The 25,336-nt window shown below is 40.4% G+C and overlaps 1 protein-coding gene across 2 annotated transcripts in view; it reads left to right on the forward strand.

The window, feature by feature from the left end:
- Positions 1–25,336, forward strand: part of CDKAL1 (CDK5 regulatory subunit associated protein 1 like 1) — a 794,624-nt gene that overhangs the window by 750,501 nt on the left and 18,787 nt on the right. For both annotated transcript variants that reach the window (XM_049876026.1, XM_049876110.1), the window contains 2 exons: positions 106–189; positions 3,853–4,017. In XM_049876026.1, the coding sequence (XP_049731983.1) occupies positions 106–189; positions 3,853–4,017 (249 nt within the window). The remainder of the gene's footprint in view (positions 1–105; positions 190–3,852; positions 4,018–25,336) is intronic.

The following is a 25,336-nucleotide window of genomic DNA, read 5'->3' on the forward strand; positions in this document are numbered from 1 at the left end:
ATAATTAGCAATCTAAAGTCTACTCTAGATTATTTGGGCAGGCATTTATTTTGGATTATTAGATGTTTGCTCTGATCTTTCCTGTTTTCTCCCCTCTCTCCATAGATTGGTGAAAGACAGCAAGTGTTAGTAACAGAAGAATCTTTTGATTCCAAGTTTTATGTTGCACACAATCGATTCTATGAGCAGGTAAGAAACACTTCAGTATTCTTGGGTTTTCTTCAAAATGAGAAAGAGATTTGAAAGTAAATCAATTTAAGTAAAAGGGAGAAGGTTCTAGAATCTTGCAACATCAAGGCTATTTTATAACATCAAGCCAGCCAGCCCAACATGGGGTTTTATCTTTGTGGATTATCTACAATATATTCTGCACCAAGGAATGAGTGTATTTAGTGGTTTTAGTCCATCTAATCTTTGACAGGACTAGTATGGGGACTTGAGGAATTTGAAACTGTACAATTAGCACTGCCAAAATTCCCAGAACCTGGCAAAGTAGGGGATGGGGGATCCTACTCATGAGACAGGAAGGGTGCCTACATGGAAGACATCAGAGTGGAAGGCAGAGATTGCCTCTTGCTGTCACACCCCTCAGACAGGTTGGTGTTTTTAGTTTTGTTACTCTTACTTTTCTTTCTTTTTTTTTTTTTTTAATTTTTACCTTCACCAAAATGCTGGGGACAGAGCAAAAAAAAGCGTACCCCTGCGACTCAACTGAAATTGGGTGAACAGTCCTGGAGACCAGTGTGGAGATGAAAACAAAGTTCACTTTGAGAGTTTGGAGGTCAGCCCTGGGGACTCCCCAGTTACTAGCCTTGCTTCTCTGCCGGTGTGAGCCAGGCTGCCTTGTCACCTGTGTAACCAGAGTTCTATTTCAGCATTTGGGATTCTACTTCTCCAGGTGGTAAAGCGATCCAAACATGACCGAAGAAAACAGAGTGCCTCCCTCAGAGGCATAACCCTGGCATGGGCCATGGAAGAGATGAGATACACAGATTCCCATGGGGTATAGATTCCCATGGGTCCTTCCAGGCAAATGGGTTTCCTTTTTTTTTTTTTTTTTTGTTATCCTGTCTCATCAGATGAGAAGTTAATTTTTTTCCTACAGGTCATGATTGGAATTAGAGCTTTGGAAGATTTTTAGGGAAAGTGTGGGCAAGATAAGTAAGGGATGGATAAGAGAAACAGACTGCCCATGTTAGAAACTGGGGAAGCAGTAGCTGATGAGGTCTCCAGCATTTATGTTTCACACAGAGTAATATCAGACTGGGCAGTGGGCCCTCAGGAAACATGGGGGGCATTACAAAAGTCCAGACTAAACATGCCCTGTGTAATACCCAGTAGACACTACAGTTGAGTAGGATTTCCTATATTCCACATTTGAGCTGAGTCTCCCCACATTTTCCATCTCATTAATATACTCCAGAGAGCCATTTTCCTATCCAGGCCAACCTTCTGCTCAGCCCTGGGGAGGAGCTTGATTGCATTTTGGTTGCCTCTTCCCTCTCCTTTCTCTTGCCATCTGGGTTTTTGCCTCAGCAGGGAACTTTTTTTCCCTTCATTTTAAAGGCAATGGCATGCCTCATTAGCTGTTTCCTCCAATTTAAAGCAGTTGGGCTTTTTCCAATTATTAAAACCGGAGGGGGAAAAACAGTGAGCCCTTCATTCAGCAAATCAAGGAGGGTGATTTTCCCCCAGAATAGCACCAAATCTCCCAGGGATAGTTTCCTCCAGAGAGTTTTGTTAATTTTTTATTTTGTGAAAACTGATTTAAAAGCGCTTTCATGTCCTGGTACTGGAAAGCTCCTTGAGTGGGTTTGTTTGCCATGAGTAATTCACTTCACCACCCAGGTGACCCTCTTCGTATATTCTGATGAAGCAGTGCACTCAGTGGTCATAAAAATCAAACTCAGAAAGACCAAGATCCAGTTTTGCCTCCCAGAGAAACTGGCTGCAGAACTTCTGGCCCTCATCCAACTTTTTTTTTGTCTCTACAACTAAGCATATCAAAGATTTCATAGGAATTATTTTTTATAAGTAAGATGAGTTCCAGAGGTGAAGATTGTATCATCCAAAGTGTTGCTGCATTAGAATCGGTCTATTTATTTTGGATCTTAGCTTGAAAAGATTGGCTAGGAGCTAGAGCACTGGAATAGAAGTGTGAGGGAGATGTAATGCATACAAACTACCTGTAAGTCCCACAGGAGGGGAAACAGTTGCTCGAGGTAAACAGGTACTTTTATCAGTAATCTCTAGTGGAAAGAGACCATCTGACAGTTTCCTCTGAACTAGCCAAAGTAAAGTACCCTTCAGAGGAGCTGGCTCTATATGGAAGCAGGCTCCTCCAGGAGTAACAAATACATGCATTTTTTAACAACGAAAGGAATGAATGGCAACCATTCATTAAGGGGCCATTTAGCCCCAAACACCAATGTTTAGAATATTGAAAAGGTTGCTTTTAAATGTTCTCCCCAAAAAAACATGTGCTCACGCGGGCACGCACACACACATACATCCTCACACAAGTATGCCGGCTGCTATTTGAAGTGTCTACTCAAACCACTACTCTGACAGCTAGTTTGGAAGGTATTAAAAGGAGAGGGCTTTCATCAGCGCTGTCTCAGTTTTCTCCGTTGCATGGGGCAGCCAAGCGCAGAATATCAAAGGCATGTGCAAAAGTGGCTGGCTGATGGCTGGGGGATTTCCCAGGCCTGCCTTCCACATGCCCTAGGACAGCAGGCATCCTGCAATGAAAAAGCAGTGTCTGCAGCCTGGTAGCTCCTCCCAGCAATGCCTTCTCTTCCTCCTAGGTCCGCAGATCCTTGAGTAGCTGGAGGACAGAGCCCTCTTAGAAGCCCCTAGAACTTGGACCATGTAACGTTGTAAAATCCTACCCAATATTTCCAGGGGATCACTGCTGTTCTTATGGCCTCCACCATGAGCTTACATCTTAGGGAGCTCGTTTGAGTGAGCGAGGAGTCTGTGGATGGTGCCCATGATGGCTGCTAACCAAAAGGTTGGAAGTTTAAATCTACCCAGAGGCACCTGGGAAGAAAGGCCTGGTGATCTCCTTCCAAAAAATCAACCACTGAAAACCCTATGGGGCATATTTTTCCTCTGACACACATGAGGTCTCCATGAGTCAGAGTTGACTTGAAAGCAACTGTTTTTTTGTTTTGTTTTGTTTTTGAGTGAGTGAACAGAAATTTAAATCCTAGAGACAAACGCAAAGGAAACAGAATGATGTTTCTTCTCTGCCACGCAAAATACATATTATTTTCCATCCATATTATTTCATCTCAACCCCTTTTAGATGCTATCATGTCAGACTCCTGGGGGGTGGGGTCAACCCTTTGCTTTGTTATACCCCAAGCTTGTATCAGCTAACCATAACAATTTCTGCAGCCAGCCTAGTGAAAGCATTTAGATGTTATACAGGACACATAAAATTCTCTCCATTAAACCTTTTAAAAATGATATTTTCTACCAACACTTACGAAGCACAACATATGAGTAAAAAATGAATACAAATTGTCACAATCAAGAGGAGCCCAAATGATGACTAAATGTCATGTAGTATCCTAGACAGACTCCCAGGTCAGAAAAGGGACACAAGGGGAAAACTGAAGAGGGAAATCTGAATAAAGTATGGACCTTAGTTAATAATGATGTATCATATTGGTTCATTAATTATGACAGATGTACCACACTTATGCACAATGTTAATAATAAGGAACTAAGTGTGCAATATATAAGAACTCTGTACTATCTTCTTAATAGTTCTGTAAACCTAAAACTGTTCTAAAACGTTTGTGAAAAAAAACTAATATAAGCCTTCTCAATTTTTTTTTTAAGGTATTAGTGCCAAAGAACCCCTCATTCATGGGGAAAATGGTCAAAGTGGACATTTATGAATCAGGAAAGCATTTTATGAAAGGGCAGCCGGTATCAGACGCCAAAGTCTACACGCCATCCATCACCAAACCATTAGCAAAGGGAGAAGTCTCGGGTTTAACAGAGGTGAGTAAAAGACGCTTTCCTCTCTGCCCTGCCCGTGAAATGGAAGGTGGGAAAGCACGGTGCTTGCAGAGCATGGTTCTGTTATCATTTGTAGTTCCTTTTTTATGGATGCATGAGGCTTTAATCCTTTCTGACAGATCAAAATCTGAATTAGAAAATTACATTTGTGCTGATGCCTATAGCTTTGCTTCTATGTCTGCAAGGGGAAAAACTGTTTCTGGTTCCAGGCTGTAAGCAGAAGGCAAAAGCCATTATATGCAAGTGAGAGATTTAACACCAAAGATGATCTGATCCGATATGTTTCTGTGTCAGTAGAGCCCGAGTGGAAGGGGGTGAGGAAAGGAAAGTTTTCTTGCTTTACGAAACTGTTTATAAAATAGTAAAAACCTCCATTTGAACAGGCACTAAACCATATTGGTATATGTGGTTATTACGGTGCCTTTCTCTAGGGTGTTAGCTGCATATCTGCTTTAGTCCTGTGGAGTGAAAATTAAACATTTTTTTTTCTTTTCTATAAAAAAGTAACCTGACCCCTATTTTATACCTTGGTAAATATGGCCGTTTGCCAAGCTCTCTCTTACATTTCGTTGAGCTACAGTTGTAAAAGCTGATGGAGTGTGAAATGAAAATGTGTATCACATTTCTAAGCATCATTTGATGTCCTTTCTCCAATGCAATTGTTAAGCTTCAAAAATAAAAAGCATATAGCAATGACTTAATGGGCAGAAAAAACATCACTGATATTTATCCAGCCACATAATTCCAAAATTGTTTCAATCTATGTATTATCTTTTCCCTCAAAATAAACTTCAAAGGCATGTTAATTAAAACAAAGGAAAGATAGCTTTCCTTTGGCAGTAGTGACAAAGGGTACTATTATCTCTATTATCACTTCCTATGATGGACTCTTATATCCAAACACGAGTGACAGCTTCATGAGCTTGACAAGTATGGGTGAAAAATCTGTATGCGTACTGCCTGCCTGAGAAAGGAATGGAATAGACTAGCCTTTGTTACAGCCCTGCCAAGTGTATCTTGCTTCTCCACCGGCAGTGAACTCTAAAACTCCATATGCATAACCATTCATTTCTGCTGTTGTTTTAAAAAAAAAATTATAGTTGGGGGTTGGGATGGAGGGCCAGGGAAGAGCAGTGTAATCCAGCATTTAAATTATATTCCTAGGGATTCGACTTTTGATATGCTGGCTAATCCTTGAGAAATGTGTTTAAGGCAGTTGGCTTACTTTTTTATTTTTCTACATCATATGTTTTACAAAGGTTGATTTTTAAATTGCCACAGTGAAAAGGATTTTCAATAGTGGGCAAATTATCATTTCAAAGATCCTGCTGGAAATGTAATGCCTTTGTGTGTACCTATTGCAAAGGGTGACTTCCTGACAAAATCGTCATTGCCAGTTGCCATCAAGTCAGCTCCCACTTCTGGCCGCCCCACGGGTGTCAGATAGACCTGTGCTCCACAGGGTTTTCAGTGGCTGAGTTTTCGGAAGTGAACCACCGGGCCTTTCTTCTGAGGCACCTCCAGGTGGACTTGAACCTACAGCCTTTTTTTGGTTAGCAGCCAAGCACATTAACTATTGTCCTACTTGGGAACCCTGAAATCATTGTTAACAATATAAGAATATTATTATTAATAATATAAAAAGTGTTACTTTCTCAAAAAAAGGACAGCATTGTTTAAATTCTGTGGAACTTTAATTAGTAAAAATATTAACTTAGCCTTTTCTTAGCCTCTTTTACTCTTCCCTCCCTCCATCCAGCCTAGGAGATGGTATTGTCCTCAGTTCTACCACAAGCCCTACTCTGAGCCAGGATGACCCGAAAGTCCTAGGTGAGATGAGGGTAAAGGTCAGTGGCCTTCCTGGGCCTCTAGAAATAGAGCATACATGAGGCCGAAGGGTTAAGAAGATCAATTTGGGTATTTACATTAAGGGAAACATCAGGCAAGTCTTTTACCAGCATGTGTGACTTTGTATAAATTATTGAACATTGCTCTGTGCTTCATAATTACTTGTCAGCTTTTAAAGATAAGCTAAACTCGTTGGGGTCGAAAGGCCTTGTTTAATGAATTTGTCCTAGTGTTATAAGTGTTTTTGCTGATGGTATAACCAAAACAAAATATGTAAGCAGAAGGAGCAGCTCTGGGTTTTGTAGGATTTTAATGTAGATTTTAATTTTAATGTCAATAATAGAGGTTATAATCATGTCAAAGTCATTTTGAGTTCTTTGAGCACTGATAAAGGTGCTGAAACTCTTGAATAGAGAGATCACCCTAACTTTGTATGTATGAATGAAGCACGGCCTTCAGGGCCAGATACACCTGGGCTTGCATCTAGACTCCCCCATTTTTCCTGGGCACATGATTTCTGAGCTTTAGTTTAGTCTGTTAAATGGGAATAACGATGTCTATCTCATAGGATTGTTGAAAGAAATACATTCAATAGTGTATGTAAACCACCTAATAAAAATCAAACCAAACTCGTTGCCGTCAAGTTGATTCCAACTCCTAGCGATCCTATAGGACAGAGTAGAACTGTCCCAGAAGGTTTCCAAGGAGTGGCTGGTGGATTGAACTGCCATCCTTTTGCTTAGCAGTTGAGCTTTCAACCATCAGGGCTCCAACCACCTAATACTGCTGTATAAAAACCAAAACCAAACCTATTGCCCTTGAGTCAATTCCAACTCATAGTAACCTTGTAGGGCAGAGTAGAACTGCCCTGCAGGGTTAACGCTGGTACACAGGAGGTAGTTACTAAGTGCGTTATTTCTCCTCCTCTCCAAATCTAGTTGCATCTAAAAGAAGAGCAGGCTCTACTAACAGTTTTGTGTTTGTTGATTTTCTTAGCCACGATCATGCAATACAAGTTTGAAATTTTGGGTTTTTCTTTTTGGGAGAATTTCTCTACTAGGATAATCTATTCAGTGGCAGGGGAACCAATCCAATCGAGATTTCTACCTTTCTGAAATTTCTAGGCTTTTCTTAAGTTTTCAGAGAATGATAACCTCCCCTGACATTCTTTTTAAAGAAGCCTAGAAATGCCAAAGCATCTAAAGCAAAATATTGTGTGAAAAATTCTTTTCCATAGCAAATGCATTTCCTTGAGAATTTTATGATTATTCTGTAAGTGTTTAGCTCTATGCTACTTTGGACTTATTTCTTCTTACCCTAGCCCTGTCAGAAAGCCCTGGTGGTGCAGTGGTGAAGGGCTACGGCTGCTAACTAAAAGGTTGGCAATTCGAATCCACTAGCCGCTCCTTGGAAGCTCCGTGGGACAGTTGTGCTCTGTCATATAGGGTCACTATGAGTAAGGATTGACTCAACAGCAACGGGTTGTTTTTTTTTGTTTTGTTTTGTTTTGTTTTTAGGTCTTGTTAACCTCTCTTGATAAAACTGGTGAGAGGTACAACAAACTGGGGGAGAAACACAAGGCAAGGAGTCATGAGATCTAGATTGTAGGGTTCTGGGTCTTGTGGTAACAGACTTTGTAGCCTTTTGTATATCACTAGTATGTCCCCTGAATTATGCTCCCTGAACCTCAGTTGTGTCACGTGTAAAATGGCAATGAATAGTGGTCATTAAGGAATCTTCTAGTGCTAATAGTCTATGATTGAAATATTTCATTCGACAAAAATGTATTGAATGCCTACTCTGTGGCCGGCATGGAATCCTATAAATATTAATAGAAATCAGGCCTTGTTATTTTCACATAATAAAAGGAAAATGCCCATAGCATGGTAGATAGCTATAATAAGGTCAAAAGGTTACTGCCCTCAAAGAAATTATATTTTGATGGAAATGGAATACTGTAACATCTTTTTTTATGATTATTGAATCAAACTTTCCAGTTTGATTAGCAGAATGGAGGATGACAAAAAGGGAAGGATAGAAAAGAAAGACAGTATTAGTCTGATTATTTTTAAAGACGATGGAAGCCAAAATGCCACCTCCAACCTAAAAAGGAGCATTTTTGAACAAGTATTATTTACGGATAATTAATTTCAGGAAAAGCGTATGTAATAATTATTCAGTGGAAGGCATCATGGAGCTCAAAGGGATAACTATAAATCAAAGCCAGGGTGGGTCATGAGCTTTTCTGTGGAAAGCATCAACTGACTGTGTTGTTAGGACAGGAGAGAAAGGGGGCGGAAGAGGGCATATGCTTTCACAGATGTTGTCGGACAGTAGTCCTCCAAGAGTAGTCCCTAGACTGGCAGCATCAGCATCATCTGGGAATTTGTTACAAAGGCAGATTCTCAGGTGTCACCCCAGACCTCCTTAATCAGTGGGGCCCCGCGGTCTGTTTTTGAAGGAGCCCTCCAGGTGATACCGATGCACGCTGGAGCTGGAGCACCACTTTTCTAGGAAAATGATTCTCAACTGGGGGAAGAGTGTTTGCTATTTGTAAAAGCGTTTTTAGTATTTTAATGTCATAATGCCAAACTTTTACAGTACCAGCTTCAGAAAATAGAGGTAAACAGCTCCTTGGGTGATGGAGGTTGTCCCTCATCTATGGACTATAAAAATGATGGTGTGGGTAGGATGTATGCCTGTGCTCCTGTTTAATGAAAGGGGCTAGAGGAATAAGAAGCTTGAGGAGAAATACAGCTTTAAGATGTTAAGTGCATTGATATTTCTACACTGCTCTCACGTGGAACCTAAATTTGTGGTAACATATTCTGTTTAACGTGAGGTTTCCTTGGAAAATTGCTAGGTTGTTCAGCCATTCCGTCTGAAAAAAAAGCCACTGTGATAAACAAGGCCTAGTGTCAACTGTACCAAATTCATGAGCATTTGATAGCCATTATCAAAAACGGAGATCAATGAGTTTATTGTTTTAACTGTGTATTGTGGAAAATGTCAATCATGTACAAAGTAGAGAGAAAAGTACGGTAGCCCATGTACTCATCAAAAACCCAAACCAAACCCGTTGCCATAGAGTCAATTCCAACTCATAGTGACCCTATGGGGCAGAGTAGAACTGCCCCATAGGGTTTCCAGGGAGCGGCTGGTTGATTTGAACTGCCAACCTTTTGGTTAGCAGCCAAGCTTTTAACTACTGCACCACCAGGGCTTAATGTAACCAGCTTTAACAATTATCAACCCATGGCCAGTCTTACATCATCTATACCATTATTCACGCTTCAGCAGATTATTTTGAAGCAAATTTTGTTTCATCTGTCAGTATCTCAGTCAAAACTCAAACCAAACCCACTGCCGTCAAGCTGATTCCAACTCACAGCAACCATATAGGACAGAGTAGAACTGCCCCATAGTTTCCAAGGAGCCCCTGGTGGATTCGAACTGCTGACCTCTTGGTTAGCAGCTATAGCACTTAACCACTATGCCACCAGGGTTTCCAATATCTCAGTAAATATCTCTAAAAGATGAAGACTCCCTTTTAAAACTTACTCAAAATACATTATTAAATCTAAAAATAATTAACATTCATTCTTCAGTGTCATCAAATATCTAGTCAATGTCCAAATTTTCTAATTTTTTTGTTTGATTTGTAATGTTTAGACAAATAAGACCTACACATTACAGTTAATATGTTTCATAAGTCATTTTTCATCTGTAGATTCTCCCTTTTTCTCATTTTTTTTTTCTTTTTGTTATTGCAGTTTATTTGTAGAAGAATCCCACTTGTTTGTCCTGTGGCATTTCCCACAGTCTAGATTTTGCTAATTGCATCCTCTGGTATTATTTAACATGCTTCTCTGTTCCCTTATGTGTTTTATAATTTGCTGGTTAGATTTAGAGATTTAATCAGATTCAGGTTTGATTTTGTGACAAAACTATTTCTATGGCGCTGGGCACTTCCATCCATCATGAGGCATAGAATATAATATCTCTTTACAGTGTTAATAGCAGTTGATGTACTTTGCCTGGATTCATTCACTCATTATCATGCAAAATGGTGGCATTCTGATTCTCTTTCCTTCTTCATTTGTTAGCTAAAAGTACTTCTATGAAGACAAGCTTTCTCTCATGGACTCTTTGTTTACCCTGAGGTATACTACATTTAGGAAGGGCAGAATAAATCTTTCCTTTTTTTTTTCTGTTTACCAATTTTCAGTATTTGAGTTGGTTCCCTAGCATTCTCCAAAAGTTACCAATGAGAGTTTTTTTTAGTATTCTTATAAACTCTTCGACGGCAGTGGGTTTTGTTTTTTTTTATTATAAACTCGTGGATTTTTACATGTATCTGATGTGTTTTTATCCATTGTGTTATTATTCTTAATTGATGCTCAAATTGTTGCATTTTTGGACTGTAGAAGCTCTTCAAATTGGTTTGTCAATCCTTGTCATATAGCTCCTGAAGTCTTTGTTAGTTTCTTTGTTTTGTGGTATGATAATATGTTCCAAGCTCATCTTGGACATTCTCTGTTCCAGACCCGAAATCAGCCACGTCTCTAAAGAGCCAGCCCAGGTTTCCTTTTTTTTTTTTTTCCTTCTCGTCTTTTCATAATTACATTTTAATTTCTCATTCAAAAATTTATACACTTTTTTTGTGACATGGGTTGCAATTCCCATAATGTAACAGCACACTCCCCCTTTCAACCCCCAGTTCCCTGTGTCCATTCATCCAGTTCCTGTCCCTTCCTGCCTTCTTGTCTTGCCTTTGGGCAGGAGTTGTCCATTTGGTCGTGGATATTTGATTAAATTAAGAAGCATGTTCCTCACATGAGTTATTGTTTGTTTTATAGGCCTAATATTTTTCTGAAAAGTGGACTTCGAAAGTAGTTTGAGTTCTGAGTTAGCAGAGTGTCTGGGGACCGTAGTCTCGGGGATTCCTCCAGTCTCTGTCAGATCAATAAGTCTGGTCTTCTTTCATGAATTTGAATTCTGTTCTACATTTTCTTCCCATTCTGTCTGGAACTCTATTGTGATCTCTGTCAGAGTGGTAGGTGGTGGTAGCTGGCACCATCTAGTTCTTCTGGGCTCAAACTGAGATTAATGTGGTCCTTTAGTCCTCTGGGCTAGTATTTTCCAAGTGTATTTGGTTTTCTTCATTCTCCTTTGCTCCTGACGAGATGGGACCAGTAGATATATCTTAGATGGCTGTTCAAAAGCTTTTAAGACCCAAGCAGTATTCATCAAAGCAGGACGGAGAACATTTTCTTAATGAACTATAGTATGCCAATTGACCTAGATGTCTGTCCTCTGAAACTATGGTTCCCAGCCCCCAGCCCCAGCAACTTGGTCATTCAAGGTGTTTGGATGTGTTTAGGAACCTTCTGTGCTTTTGCCCTGGTCAGGTGGTACTGACTTCCCCTATATTGTCTTTCCCTTCACCAGAGTTGACACCTGTCTACTATCTAGTTAGTGGCTTCCTCTCCCCCTCCCTCCCCATCCATGTAACCATCAAATAATGTTTTTTTCTGTGTGTAAGCCTTTTATTGAGTTCTTATAATAGTGGTCTCATATAATATTTGTCCTTTTGTGACTGACTTATTTCACTCAACATAATGACCTCCAGATTCATCCATGTTGTAAGATGCTTCGCAGATTCATCATTGTTCTTTATCATTGTGTAGTATTCCATTGTTTGTATGTACAATAATTTGTTTATCCATTCTTCTGTTGATAGGCATTTAGGTTGTTTCCATCTTTTTGCTGTTGTGACTAATGTTGTAATGAACATGGATTCGTATATGTCTAGTCATGCGATGGCACTTTTTTCTCTAGGGTATATTCCTAGGAGTGGGATTGCTGGATCATATGGTATTTCTATTTCTAGTTTTTTAAGGAAGCACCATATCATTTTCCAAAGTGGTTGTACCATTTTACCTTCCCATGAGCAACCCGGAGGAGTTCCAGTCTCCCCTCAACTTCTCTGACATTTGTTACTTTGTGTTTTTGGATTAGTGCCAGTATTGTTGCAGCTCAGATTTCTCTTAGTGAAAAATGATATTTAGAAACTACAAACGGAACAACCAAACCGCAATTAAACAGAATGTTGACACATTGTGAAAGATGTAACTAATGTTGCTGAACAATTTGTGTAGAAGTTGTCAAATGAGAACCTAATTTGCTTGGTAAACTTTCACCGAAAACACTTTTTTCTTTTTTTTTTTTTTTTTAAGAAAGAAACTACAGTGTGGGCAAACACTGATTGTTATTGGGTTGGTCATTGCTTTTATGCTTTTCGTTGAGCAGAGATAGGAAATACATTATTTTTCAATTCATTATTAATGCTTTCACCCAGTTCAAATTAAGGAATTTTCTATCTTACCTCTGTAACTTCTTTCTTCCACATCAAAAATCCTGGTTTCCAGTGATACAGCATAATTACTTGTTTGCTTTATCCCATAATACCAATAACCATACCAACACAACCACCAACAATATGATTACTGAAAAGCTTAAGGGCTTTTTTTTTTTTTGGCTATTTTTTTTTTCGTTAGAGCGTATTCCACTGGGGATGTATGAGCAAAAAATGGTTTTAAAGTAACCTAAAACAGTTCCTCTCCCTACAGCTCTATACCAACAGTTCAGTACAAACTAGAATAATTTGCTTCATTTTGCTTTTAATTTCAGGGAAGTTTTATGATTTAGTTTTGTTTCATAGTTACATAAAATATGTCAATGATTCCAAAATCAAATCTACAAAGGTATATTCAGAGAAGTTGAGCTTCTACCCCTGTTCTCTCTATCCTTTTCTCTCTTGTCCCTGTTTAAGTAATTTTTTCTGCTAGGTTTCAGTTTACCTTCCAAATACAGTGGAAACCCTGGTGGCGAAGTGGTTAAGAGCTACGGCTTCTAACCAAAAAGTCAGCAGTTCAAATCCACCAGGCGCTCCTTGGAAACTCTATGAGGCAGTTCTACCTGTCCTGTAGGGTTGCTATGAATCGGGATTGACCTGACGGCAGTGGGTTTGGTTTTTGTTTTTTTCTGAATACACTAAAACCTGCCAAAGCCGGAACCTGTGTAAGATAAGAACCTGTCAGAGAAGGAAAACTAAATATTTTCCAAGCGATAGAAAAGTAATAAGACTGCCCCCTGTCAAAGGCAGAAAACTTGTGAGACCAGGAAAAACAAGGCAGTCCTGTTGAGTTCCAGTTCTCACAGGTTTCATTGTATATACATTTTCCTTATCTCCACTATCTTAGTTAAATGGTAGACACTTTTCCCTATCTCGCTTGTTTTCACTTAATGACATATCCTGGAGGTTACTGCCTAGCAGTATATAGAGATTCAATGAATGTTTTTAATGGTTTTTGTTGTTGTTATGCTATTAAACAAAATATGTGAGAGTCTATGTTGCTCTGTTATGTGTGATAAATGATACTACCCTTCATGAAATCAACAGCTTTTTAGTCAAAGAAAAATAGGCAGAACCACCTTAAAAAGGCTACCAGTTTCCAGGCCTGCAGGAGAGGACTGCAATCTGATGGAAGGCATTTAAGGTGACTAAGGAAGAAAACAATAGCCCAGTCATGGTAGGAGCGATCAGCCAGAGGCCAGCATTGGCAGTGAACATGTGTCCCAGGAGAGAGGACGCTTGGGCCAACAGACTTCAGAAAGCCTGAAGATCGTCTTAACATCACCATGAATGCATCTATTTAGCCGAGCCTGGTACTGTTCTTCATTTGGTTCATTTAATTATTTTTGTTGAATCCATGCTCACCAGGCAACCTGAATATAATTTGCCTTTCTATGGAAATCTTCTTACGAGAAGAAAATAGGTTTGTCCAGCCCTCTACAAGTGTTCTGTTCTCATCAGTTAATAAATTGGCATTCTCGTTTTCTACACTGGTCTCCTGTGCCCATCTGTGCAGTCTCCTCTGTGGGTGCTGAGCTTTCAAGGCTGTGAGGCCAGACCAACCCTGGGCCATGCTGAATTTACTAAGGCAACAAATGCCATCTTATGTGGCCTCTTGAGAGATAGCAAGTGGGTTTTTACGCACTCAGTACCCACTGTACATTGCCATTAGCCAAACACTCTGTGCCTGCTAGTACGACTCAAAGCCAGCATTTATTAAGTGCTTATTATTAAAAAAAAAAAATTTTTTTTTTTTTATTATAGGCCAAGTTCTGTGCTGAATGTCTTTCATGCATTCTTTCATGTTACCCTCATAACCCTGGGAGGAAGATCCTATTATTATCCCCATTTCACAGATAAGAAACCTGAGCCTCAATATTCAATAAATAGGTCATCCAGAGTCACAAAGTTATAGAATGTGGGAGAAGCAAGCCAGGATTTACACCCAGATCTTACCAACTTTCAGGCCTGTCTTTTTAAGCCTGAGTCCATGCTGCCTTTTGCTTTTGAATTGCAGGAGTCTGATTTGCTATCTTTTAGACAGTCGTTTCTTTTTATAAACCAGGGTAAACGTATTCTGAATAAAAAAAAAAAGATGAGAAAATGAACAGTATTTGTTAATCATCTCCTATATGTACTCAGTTAAAAGTTGTGTTTGGGTTTTATGTCTGCCTTAGGAAGACAAGGGACCGTGAACAGTACTGCCTATTTTAATAAAGGCTAACTAGTTTTACTACTGCTGTTCATTATCCTTTTATGGCCCATGTTATAACAAATCATCTGAATCTTAACCATTTCTAAAATCGGCATTTTAAGAAGTCAGAGCTATTCTGTGTCTGGTAGAAGATAGAAAAGAAGAAAAATTCCCTCTTCCAATTTTAACTTTAGAAAGTTTCGTGCCAAAGTTTTTATCTTTTTGAATTTATTCCTAGTAGTTGAAAATTAGGAGCCCTGGTGGCACAGTGGTTAAAGCACTCGGCTGTGAACCAAAAGGTCAGAGGTTCAAACCCACCAGCAGCTGCACAGGAGAAAGATGTGGCAGTCTGCTTCAGTAAAGATTATAGACTTGAAAACCCTGTGGGGCAGTTCCACTCTGCCCTGTAGGGTCACTATGAGTCAGAATCGAGTTGATGGCAGTGGGTTCTTGGTTTTTTAGTTGAGAATTACATTTTAAAAAGAAGAGGTAGGGTGGCTTCATGAATAGAGCCCAAGGTTTTGGAGTCATCCAGTTTGGGGTCCAATTATAGTTCCTGTGATCTTATACCATGTACTTCCCTAAGCTACCACCTCTTCATATGTAAAATGGAGATAATAACAGCTGATTCACAGAGGATTAAATTAGAAAATCTAGACAAACTTACCGGTACATAGTACCAAAAAAACCAGCAGCCATCAAGTCAATTCCAACTTATAGCAACCCTAGAGGACAGAGTAGAACTGCTTCACAGGGCTTCCAAGGCTGTAATCTTTACGGAAACAGACTACCACACCTTTCTCCCGCTGAGGGTCTGGTGTGTTTGAACCGCCGAACTTTTGGTTAGCCACTGTGTGCTTTAACCACTTAGCCACCAGGGCTCCTTGGTGCATAGTAGGTATATTAAATATTTGATGAAAGGATCAATAAATATAGATTTAAAAGCATTGATTTCCTGGCAGGCTCATATACTTTAATTTTTTTAAGTATTTCCTTTCCATTGGCTTCTCCTTTTAAGGTATAGTATAGCAGTTACAAACATGGATTCTGAATTCTGATAACCTGGGTTTGAATCTTTCATTTTACCACTTACTAGAAATATCACCTTGGGCAAGCTACTCAACCTCTCTCTACCTCAGTTCTCTCCCCTGTAAATGGGGATAAAAATAGTACCTACTTTACTTCTCTTCATAGAATTTGGAGCCCTGGTGGCACAGTGGTTAAAAGCTGTGACAGATAATCAAAAGGTCAGCAGCTCAAATCCACTAGCTGCTCATTGGAAACCTTATGGGGCACTTCTCCTCTGTCCTGTAGGGTTGCTATGAGTCAGAACCCACTCAATGGCAATGGGTTTGGTTTCTTGGTACTATTACTATTGTCATTATTAATTTGTGGTATATGCTAAGGGATTATTTCACTTTATGCAATAAAGGTGAAAACTACATCATCTTTATCATTTCAGGAAACCCTGTTGGTACAGTGGTTAAGAGCTACAGCTGCTAACCAAAAGGTCAGATCCACCAGGCACTCCTTGGAAACTCTATGGGACAGTTCTACTCTGTCCTATACGGTCACTATGAGTTGGAATCAACTCAGCTGCTACAGGGTTTTTATCATTTCAAATGCCATATTCACCAGCCATTTATTTCTTACAAAATGACAGGAGCCAGATAATTAATATAAGCTCCTCCACATAATGAGAATGACAAATTAATAGAAAGAAATCCAGTAACAATCCCATAATTTGGGTCCCTGTTAACAGACATTTCTTCCTCTCACTTTTTATACCCCCCCCCAAAGGAGAATATTCTAGACTTGAGACCTGGACATACCATTCTTTTTCTCACATGTGAAGGGAAGGACACCCCAGGGTGCCTCGCTTCCACCTGTTTCTCATCTGCTGGGACTTTGATCCTAATAATGGTTTCACTTGAGCAGTTAGATAGATAGCTCAGCAGCCAGCACCAACGCAGCAGACTGAGCCTGGAAAGGAAGAAGTTTTAAAGAGTGGCAAGGTTTGCCTCATTACCAGACAAAGGGCCAGTAGGACATTCAGGTGTACCAGGTTTTATGTGTACACTATACTGTATTTTCAGAGCTTTGACCCTTAGGAAAGCCCCGTTAAAATGTTTTCCTCTCCATCTAACATTCATTTCCAAAACCACTGAAGTGAAAGGGTCTATTAGTTCAGAGCCAGTTTTGAAAGCACATGAAAACTGCATTCATGAGGTTAAGAAATGGCTTAATAATTAAGTTAAAACAGTTGAAAGTGGATCTAATTTCAAACAGATCAGCTAACCGTGTTAGAAGCAAATGAGGGTACGTTCCTTCCTATTTTTCCTTTCACCCCCAAGACACTGGCTCCAATCCCAAGTAGTTTTTCTAGTTCCTTCTTTTTTTTTAACTTTAAGATTAAATTCTTTATTGTCCATATGTTAAATTGGTGTTACAAAGAATTAAAAGCATAGCACATTTAACATTCTGTGTAGTTCTTTCTTTCTGTTGCATCTAATAAGTTTCTTTTGCAGACCCATTAGGACATCTTTGAGTTTTACAGTCTAGATCTATAGCTTTTGCTCTGTGCCACTGAGCTGTATTTTATCGGACATTGCAGCTGAACTAGTATGATTATCAGTTCGAAATGTGTTTACTACGGTCACAATACCTTTCATATACCAATCTGAGTACCATCCAAAGTATCATCAGAGCGAGCTGATGCTAAACAATTAGCATTCCTTTCTCTTGCATCACTAATTGCACAGTCACTGATGGTAATTCTCCTGAGGGTTGTAGCTGGGGCATGGTGAGGGGAATTGCACGCATCAAGGTACTAATGTGCCTTGATGATAATAGTAACAATTTAGTGAGCCTCTACTATGTGACTGGTGTCGAGGCTTCTTACCTGTTGCAGACGGGAGGCATTGGGGCTCGGGGTAGCTAGTCTTTCAAGTCATAATGAAGTGTTCTTTACACTGTTCTACACACTCACAAAGAGACGTTATAGGATGGGATTGAGCAGGTGTTTTCCCCTCTCTCTGTATCCTTTGCCCACATTGGAAATAGGGGGTGGAAGAAACAGTGAGCTTGAGACAAAGGCCCAGAGCAAGGAAGGACTAAAAGCAAGACAAAAGAATCAGGCCTTCTGAGCCTGAATTACTCACATATATAACGTGCAGGCAGTACCTGGTTTCTTGATATGTGTCAGCATTTATTGAACATGTTATCTAGGCACTGGACTAAATATTGGAGATAGAACAAATGGATGTTCTTCTGGTAATACCATTATTCTGTTGTGACCATTGGGGAATGGGGACCGAGGTGAGGGAAGGAGTCTTACATAGGTACACTAGTTGTCCTGTGCAGCATAATTGCTCTTGTGGTTAAAGTTTTATAGGTGACTTTTACCAAATCTATTAAGAGCAAGAGGTGTTCTTCATCATGAAATCTGGGAAAAGTGGAAACAGCTTCCTTATAAGAACTAAAGCCATTTTCGAGCAGCAGCCAAATCTGAAAGGACATCTAAGTCTAGCCTTCTACCCCTGCAGACTGGGACTAAGGAGATCCCAGGAGAATATTATTATCTCCTGTGATGATTTGAACCCAGGTGTCCAGAACTGTTTTTCAGTGCCTGCATTTTGACTACATTACTTTTCTTTAAAATATCTTACCCTATTTACTCAGCCAACAATCATCAAAGCTAAGGTGACATATGTCTTGGTTTTTCTGGGACAATTCCAGCTTATACCTGTTGTCCTGGTATAAATTAGTAATGGTATCTTTTCCTACTCCCCAGAGTATCCCAGTTTGGGTGATAAATTATAAGGTCATTCCATCAGTTCCTAACGTGGCCCTGTGCTGTGCCAAGCACTGCTGGAATACAGAAATTTAAGATGTGATCCATGCCCTCAAGCAGATTAAAGTCTGGTTGGGAAGACAAGATATACACATATGAAACAAAATCCATAATATATCAAGTGCTAAATTAGATCTTCTCATCAGGTCATAATGGGTTGGAAGATAGGAGATCTCTGGAGACTTGAGTTATCAGCCAGTGAGTGAGGCTCAGGGCTCTTTGCAGACAACAGAAAGCAGTTCAGTTCGTGTGAGCAGGAAGGGGCTTATGAAGGAATACTAGATAGTTCACAGAACCATTGAAAAGACTGGGGAGCAGACTCATACTGAGTTTTCCAGAGGCAACACTCAGAACCACAGAGGAGCTGCTGGTAAGAGGTGTTACCTCTACCCTACCAGCCCCAGCAAGATAGAGACCCCAAACTCTGTCTGCTTCCTCATGAAGCTTAGTTCCCAATCAGTGCCTCACATGCACTGCATCTGATTGTTGGAACCCAGGTCTCATGTTTGCCTTAGGGGCAAAGGAAGCTGGAAAATGCTTCTTGGAATCTATATTGTTGTTAATTGCTGTTGAATCGGCTCCAACTCATGGTGACTCCATGTATGACTGAAAGAAAGGTTGCCTCAGTCCTGTGCCATCTTCGCAATGGTTGTTATGCTCCAGTCGATTGTAGCACCCACTGTGTGTTTTGAGTGCCTTCCAACTTAGGGGACTTATCTTCCAGCACTGTATCGGACAATATTCTGTTGCGGATCTATGGGGTTTCCACTGGCTAATATTTGAAAGTAGATCGCCAGCTCTTTCTTCCTAGTTTGTCTTAGTCTGGAAGGTCTGCTGGTATTTGAAATACTGGTAGCATAGCTTCTAGCATCATAGCAACATGCAAACCAACACAGTACAACAAACTGGCAGACAGGTGGCGGGAATCTATATTAATAATGTGGAATTTACAATGTGGAGAACTGTCAAAATATAAAGAGATTATTCATACAATTTCCACTACAGAGGGTTTCATGGATGTGGTGGGATTAGAACAGGACTTTGAAGGTCAGAAGGACTTAAGCAGGCATGCGGAGAAAGAAATTTCTCTCAATGTAAAGGGAACGTAAGCGAGGTAACAGAACGCACAGGAATAAATCTGGTCTTATTTGGTCATCCATAAGCAGATGTGAGCAGCTGGGAGGCAGTGAAAAATTATGTTTAGTATGAAGAGTGGGACCACTGGGTTCTAAAGTCAAATAGAAGGATTTGTACCTAGCACATTAGAAAACAAAGTACACGTTATCAGTCCAAGATAAGTTAAGCTGTGCTATGGTAACAAATTAACCCTGAAACCTCAGGCTGCACACAACAAAAGCTTATTTCCAGCTCCCACTGCATGTCTAGGACCATTTAGTGGGCAGTGTGCAATCAGGGATTATCTGCCCTATGCCGTCACCCAGGGACCCAGGTGACTGAGGGTCTCCATGGCAAGGAAAGGCAGCTGCTGGACACCCAAGCAAGGGCTTTTTACTGCCTCAGCACAGGAGTGGCATGTGGTACTTCTTTCACAGACATTGGCCAGGACCTGTCCCCACCTAACTTCGAGAGTCTGGGAAACATATACCTCTATACAATCAAGAAGGGAAAGATGTGGGTAGAATACTTTCTGCCATGCATGGGTGTGAAAGTTTTTGAGCACGAGTGAAATATAGTGAAAGTCATGCGTGTGCATAAAAGCTCACGAGAACAGGGCGACCCTGTCGGTCCTGTTCACCACAGGCTCCAGGCCCTAGCGTGGCACTTGGCGCATCGTCGACACTCAGTACGTATTTGGTGAACAAACTGGGCTTTCAATGACATGAAGGGTGGAGTGGATAGATTCTCTACCACAGGCAGAGAAGTTGAGAGAACAGGAGAGTTAGAAATCTTTTGTGATTTCAACTTTAGGACATTAATATATTCTTTGAGGGTTTAAAAAAAAAAAACAGTCAACCTACCCCACCTGCCTGTGGAAGTCATTTGCTATTTTGATAAGCAGATTGCCAAAGCTCTCTTTTAAGCTGATAATAATCTCAGAAATATAAATTCTTTTCCTGGGAACTGTAAGGATAAGTACTTTAGAGCAGGGCATGCCTGTAACCATAAATTTTAGCTTCTCACTCCTTTCTAATAATGACAGTGGCAGCCTGTTTCTCTTGTCACACTCAAAGTTTTAACTTTGAGTTGTGCTATAGATTGAATTGTGTCCCCCAAAAGTATGTGTTGTAAATCCTAACCTCTATTTTATGCCTGTGGTTATAATTCCATTTGGGAATGAACTTTTTGTTATGTTAATGAGACGATTAGTGCAGGGTGTGTTTTGAGTCAATCTCTTTTGAGATATAAAAGAGATTAAATAAGCATGCGAAATGCAGAGATGGGGGAAGAGAGACACCGAGGAGCCAAGGAATAAGGACTTTCCCCCAGAGCCAGCAGAGAAAACCTCGCCCTAGAGCCAGCTCCCTGAATTCAGACTTCTAGCCTCCCAAATCGTGAGAAAATAAATTTCTGTATGTTAAAGCTACCCATTTGCGGTATTTCTGTTATAGCAGCACTGGGAAACTAAGACAGGTTGTATCTAAACAAATACAATTATAAGTATCTTTTTTTTTTCTTGTTTTCTAACATAGTTTGAAATGCTTTGAATTTCAAGTGGCGTTAGAGAATCCAGTTCTTACCCGCTCCTCTTAACTCCCAACACAATTCCATGAAATTACTGAAAAACATAAATATTCAAACTGTATGTCAAGTTGACACTTACCTGGTAGATCAACCTATAAAAATAGGACAAAGTACCTTCCGGATTTGCCACCTATTGAGAAAGAAATGGAAGGACAAAAAAAGCGAAGAAACATTGCAGACCTAGGAAGATCAATATTTTTCTTTCACAGGCCCCTTACTCCCAGGGCTTCCTTCTTGCACACATCCAGTCGGGAAATACAGAGTAGCCCTTAAGCGTATGAGCTTGGGTCAGACTGTGTGGATCTGGGATCTGGGCTCAATCCCTTACTCACTGTGTGATCATTGACCGGTCACCTAGCTTCCCTAGGTACATTTCCTCATCTATAAACTGGGGATAATAGAACCTACCTGACAGGGGAGTTTTAACGGTTGGATCATGTGAGTGAATCACTCAGAGCAGTATGTGGCACACAGTAAGTGATCAGTAAAAATGTGGTGTGGTACTGGTGGCATGGCGACAGTCAGTTAGGATGTATTTGGAGCCTTCTTAATCAAGATGCTGATCATGTTGCTGTTGTTATCATTGACTCGATTTTGACTCCTGGCGACCCCATGTGTGTGCAGAGTAGAACTGCACTCCGTAGAGTTCCAAGGCTGCGTTCTCTCAGAAGCAGATCGCCAGGCCTTACTTCAGAGGTGCCTCTGAGTCCGTTTGAATTGCCAACCTTTTGGTTAGCAGTTGGTGCTTAGCCATGTGTGCCAACCAAGATTCCTTTAAGATGCTGATCATATTGTGTCCATAGGCATGGATGATGTTTTGCTCAAATCATGTGTGTACTGAGAGAAGAGGACTTGGCCACTGGTATTTTCAGGCATGCTAGTAAGCAACAAGAGCATTTGTAAAGGAGAGTTGCCTAAATAAATACTTTATGATAATGTTTTTTAAGTTCCTCCTTCTCATTGACTTTCGGTGGCTTTTTTTTTTTTTTTCTGTTATCCTTCATATAAAGTCAGTTCCTCTGTTGTGAAAGGTGACTTTTTTTCTATTCAGTATATATTGTATAAAGAGAAACACAATCTGCCTAACTACCTGTTTCTACTCTCAATAGAAGTTAGATTGAATCTCTCTTATACTCAATACCATCTAGGGTTTCATACTTCAATCAGGGTAAAACTAAAGCCCCAGTAGTGCCCCGCGAGGCCTGTGTGACCTGGCTCCCATTGCCCCTCTGACCTCATCACTGACCTTTCTCCACTGGAACACACTGGGCCGGCCACACTGGCCTCTGTCTGTGCTGCTCTTTGAATGAGAACACACCAGGTAGGCTTCCTCAGCTGGGCTTTCCACTTGCTAGTCCCTCTGCTTAGAATGCCCTGTCATCTCCGTGATATTTCCTGCTAAAATATCACCTTATTAGGGAGGCCTTCTGGAGTAACCCCCTATAAATTAGCAACCCCCACTGCCCCTCACAGCTTAGCACTCCTGATCTTTATTTTTCTCCATCAGATACACCAAATATTTATGTGTTTCTTTGTCCATCTCCAGTTACTAAAATGGAAGCCAGATGCGGAGTGGAATTTTGCTTTAATTTCTATGTCCTTAGACATGCCTGGCATGAAGCAGGTCCTTAGTAAATATCTGTATGAATGAACAGATTTGTGCTGGAGATCTCTATATATACTGTACTTAAAAAGGTTGCAGAGCCCAATATCTGGCCAGCTTCTATTTCACCTGTCTAGAAACACAATAAATGCCCCATAACAAACAATCAGAAGACCTCAGTGTGCTTCAGCTGATCTTGGCCCGGCTCTGTCGTGCATGTGCAGTCAACTGCATGGTGGCTAGGCGGCTCTGCTAATCCTGGTGAAGCTTGCTAACACATCTGGTGGTTCCGCTGGCTGTTGACTGATCAGCCTCAGCTGGAGCTACTGGAATGACTCAGCCCCGTTCCATGGTCTCATCCTACAAAAGGCTAACCTGGGCACGTTCTCCTGGTAAGGCAGAGGAACCAGAACGCAAACAGACATGCACAAGTGCTTTTCAGCCTCTGCATGCATCATGTTTGATAAAGTCCCACTGGCCAAAGTAAGTCACACAGCCAAGACAAGGAAGAGCACTACAAAGTTATGTGACAGAAGACACAGATACAAATGAAGAGTTGGGACCCTTAATGTGTTCAGTTTACCACACTCTATCGACTTGATGGCACTGGGGTTTTTATGGCATTTTGGGTTTTCAGCTTATGAATTGTACATCTTTCCACCCTCTTTCTGTATTCCCACAAGAATCACATTCTGCTTCAACCGTCGATCTAATCCTTTCAGTTGTACAACTCTGTGTCTTATTTTTAGATAAGAAGTTATACAGTTGAAAGGGTTGGATCTCAGAAAAAAAAAATCACATGAATCTAAAAATTTAGAAGTTAGTAGAAGTAAAGGGACTTTCCTTCTCATGTTCTTTTCTGTGACCAAAACTTGAGTACCCTAGAGAATGGGTGTTTTTCTCTGAAGTATAGTTGTACCTAACAACTCAACATTATCACCCTTGGGACCTGTAGTGGGCAAAATAATGCCCTGTGCCCCTACTCCCTAATATGTTCACATCCTAATCTCTAGGCCATAAATATGCGACCTGACAAAGGGGAATTAAGGTTGCAGATGGAATGATGTTTACCAACCAGTGGGCCTTGAGATAACCTGGATTATCCAATTGGGCCTAATCACACACACAAAAAAAAAATCACAAGGATCCTTAAAAATGAAAGAAGGCAGGAGACTCAAAGAAGGAGATGTGAGGTCCAAGGGATGCAATTACTGACTTTGAAGATGGAAGGAGGCCATGACCAAGGTGACAGATTCTACCCTAGAGCCTCCAGAAAGAGTCTGACATCTTGATTTTGGCCCAGTGAGACCCATTGTGGACTCTGACCTCTAGGTCTATAAGATAAGAAATTTCTGTTGTTTTAAACCATTCAGTTTGTGGTAATTTGTTATAGCAGCTATAAAAAAAAAAAAAACACCACTGCTGTCGTGCCGTCGAGTTGATTCCAACTCATAGCGACCCTAAGGACTAATCTTATGCCATAGAATCCAAGTCAAAAACGAGGAGATGTGTATTGGCAACTGAGTGGCTGTTTATGTCCCATCTATTTTCTACTTTGACCAGTAATTAAAAAAAAAAAAAAAGAAATACCTTAGGAATTAAGAAGTGGTTTCTAGAGCTAAAGAGAAAAGATAGCCTAGTTACTAAAAAAAAAAAAAAAGTTACTAGATAAGTTAATTATTAAAAGGTTAGCTTATTGAAGAAAAGATAACCTGGGGAGTTAATGCTCTCCAGAAGCCTGGAACCCAGTGCTCTTGAGCCCCACATATTAGGGCCACTTTGTCTACCTTTGACCAACACCTCCTCCACCCCCATTCCTACCCCACTAGAGCTTCCAACTCAAACCACAGAAACCACAGTGGGGGCTTGGGTTTAGCACCTATCTGCAATGGTTTTTCTAGTGTGGGTGATATACCCAGGAGTGCAATTGCTGGGTTGTAAGATGTGCACAAAGTCCCTGGGTGATGTAAACAGTTAACGTGCAAGGCTGCTAACCAAAAGGCTAGAGGTTCACGTCCACCCAGAGGCACTTCAGAAGAAAGGCCTGGCAACCAACTTCCAAAAAATCAGCCACTGAAAACCCTATGGAGCACAGTCCTGCTCTGACACACACTGGGTCACCATGACTCCAAGTCGATTGGATAGCAACTGGTTTAAGGTGTGCACAGTTTCCACTTTACTAGATAAAGCCTGCTTTTTCCGGAAGGAGTTGTATTAATTTATACCTTCAGTGGCATCAGTGTTGAAGTATTCTCGTTCCTCCACTTTTTAACCCATACTTGATATTGTGAGCCTTATTATTTTTAGCAATCTGGTGTGTGTGAATTGGCATCTCATTGATTTTTAACTTTCATTTCTCTAATTAGGAATGAAGTTGGACATATTTTTATATATTTATTGGCCATTCGGGTTTACTCTTCAGTGAAGTGTCTATGTAAACCTTTACCCATTTTTTTTTGTTGTTGTTCTTAAACCTTGTTATTGATTTGTAGGATTCCTCTATATGTTCTAAAGTCAGCTATATATGAAGCAAGTGCCGTCTCCCAGTTTGTGCCTTGTCTTTTAACCTTTGTGGTACCTTTTCAGAAGTTGGTATGTTTTTATGATTTGTTTAAGAACTGTTTCCCCACCTTATAGTTATAACGGTTTTCTTCCCAGATTGTCATCTAAAATATTTCTAGT

This window comes from Elephas maximus, chromosome 1 (genome assembly GCF_024166365.1).
Source record: "Elephas maximus indicus isolate mEleMax1 chromosome 1, mEleMax1 primary haplotype, whole genome shotgun sequence".
NCBI classification, from domain to species: Eukaryota; Metazoa; Chordata; class Mammalia; order Proboscidea; family Elephantidae; genus Elephas; species Elephas maximus.